Source organism: Anarrhichthys ocellatus, unplaced genomic scaffold (assembly GCF_004355925.1).
Source record: "Anarrhichthys ocellatus isolate YVR2014 unplaced genomic scaffold, GSC_Weel_1.0 scaffold7768, whole genome shotgun sequence".
NCBI lineage: Eukaryota > Metazoa > Chordata > Actinopteri > Perciformes > Anarhichadidae > Anarrhichthys > Anarrhichthys ocellatus.
The window spans coordinates 1-2,090 of NW_022287742.1; the positions used below are offsets into that span (position 1 = coordinate 1).

At 45.1% G+C, this 2,090-nt stretch overlaps 1 protein-coding gene across 1 annotated transcript; it reads right to left on the reverse strand.

Moving 5' to 3' along the window:
* Window positions 1–27: 27 nt before the first annotated feature.
* On the reverse strand, window positions 28–2,058 carry LOC116380571 (multiple C2 and transmembrane domain-containing protein 1-like). Its single transcript, XM_031842474.1, has 4 exons — window positions 1,079–2,058; window positions 870–993; window positions 652–794; window positions 28–544 (listed from the first exon to the last, which is right to left on the reverse strand). The coding sequence occupies exons 1-4, from the start codon at window positions 1,082–1,084 to the stop codon at window positions 461–463; spliced, it is 357 nt and encodes a 118-aa protein (XP_031698334.1). The 5' UTR covers window positions 1,085–2,058; the 3' UTR covers window positions 28–460.
* Window positions 2,059–2,090: the final 32 nt, after the last annotated feature.

The window sequence follows — 2,090 nt, forward strand, 5'->3', positions numbered from 1 at the left end:
TCTCTCTCTCTCTCTCTCTCGCTCTCTCGCTCTCTCTCTCTCTCTCTCTCTCTCTCTCTCTAAAGGCTCAGAGACTCTCAGGTAGTCATTCTTAATTTGACACATCAACGAGATCTTCTGAAGGCTTTTATGTTCAGTGTTTCTCTGGATCAATATGTTAGAACCACTTAAAGCTGACAGTCTACTGATGATAAACTACTCGAAACCTTCACCTCAGATTTACAAAACGGTTTTCTTGATTTTAAACATTAATATCTCCACATGCTCTGAACAGACGTTACCAAACAAACTGCGTTTAAAACACACAACAACCACACCAATGTTGCTATTTTTAATATCCAAATATGGCTTATTGTATGATTGTGTTGTGGCTGGAGTATGAAGAGCAGGTAAATCTGATGCACAGGTGCAGTGATGGAGCTGAGGAGAGTTGAGTTCACAGAGGTGAAGGGGAGGCGACTCACCTCTGCTGCTCCAGAGACTCCAGGTGAAGGTACGCTGAACCCATGAAGTCGTCCTGGAGGCCGAAGTCGTAGTCAAACACCTGCAGAGCAGCAACACAACCAATCTCTGCTGACTCTTGACTTCATTCATTTATAATTCATATGGAAAAGCTTGAGAGTGTGTGTGTGTGTGTGTGTGTGTGCTTACCTTCACATACAGAGGTTCACTCAGACAGTCCATGATCAGAGTGGTCTTCTCGTCCCACACCGGGTTGAGGTTTTTGTGGATGGTTTTGCTTCTGAACACTTCTTTACCAGCCAGCTTGAACTTCACGTACGGATCGCTGCTGCCTGAAAACAAGACGAGTCAAAGTTGTGACGGATGAAGACACAAAGCAGCAAGAAGAAGAGATGTTCTAACTGCACCTCTTCTGTCTCTGACGGCCAGATTGCGTCCTCTCTTCAGCTCGACCTCCAGCTTGTACATCCCCGAGGAGCTGGAGGCGGCTCGGCCGGTCGCGACCCCCGAGGAGCCCGGGGCCCCGATTCCCTGTCAGGAAAAACAGAATGAATCAAAATGCATTTCATCACAAACTGCACAATTAGCACGGAACAAGCCTCACAGGTAAACTCACCGACATCTTTGAGAGGAGTAATGAAGGAAAGCTGCTGATGTGAAGCCTTCACTTCCCCTCTCGTGTCTGCACACACCGCCAACACAAGTGTTGAGCTCAGTGACTCGTCCCAGGGGCGACCGCTAACAGGAAGCTACACCAGACATCTGATCACAGTGCTGTTGTTTTTTTTCATTCCTGTATAACTCACATTTCACTGCTGCAGAAGCTCAACACACACACAACAGACATCAACGCTGCTTCATGACTCCACATGATGCAAAAGAGTTGCTACACGTTTCTGTCGTCTTGCAACAGCTCGATAACATCGTCAGAGCGCAGATACGATCAAAACAACTGAAAGAGAGCAAATGATTCCTGGAGAAAGTCCAGCACTCAGAACCGTCATTTCTGACGTCGTGTTATTTGAAACGATGATAAAACTGTTGCAGGTTTTAAATCATTCGATCAGTTCGGACGACTCGAGGCTGCAGGCGGAGCGCTTCATTGGTTGTTTTCTTGTTTGGTGTCGACACACAAATATAAATATATATATATCAGATAAAACAGATTCATATGAAACATTAATATCTCCAAACATCACTGCTAACGTGAGAGGACGACTCTGCTGGGATGCTGCATCCTGCCAACACACGTATCCACTTACACAGATCAATACTTCCATATCAATAATTACATAACACATGAACACTTATACCACTGTGGGGTTTGAGGAGAGGCCTCAGCTCACCGTCCACTTCTGAAATACGTCTGAAGACGTCCACCACAGGAGGTCATGAACGCTTCATTTTCACACGATTTCAATACTTTAATTAATAATTACTGAGTTCTAGAGTGTATTTTAAGAAATCAAAGAATGCTGCACCATATCGGTCACTACACTTTACACAGCGTTTTACCCACGAGACAACCTCTGAAGAGTGAAGTCAAAGCTTCATGTGTTAAAGCTGCATTCTCTCTAGTGTCCACCAGGGGGCGACTCCTCTGGTTGTATAGAAGTCTATGAGAAAAT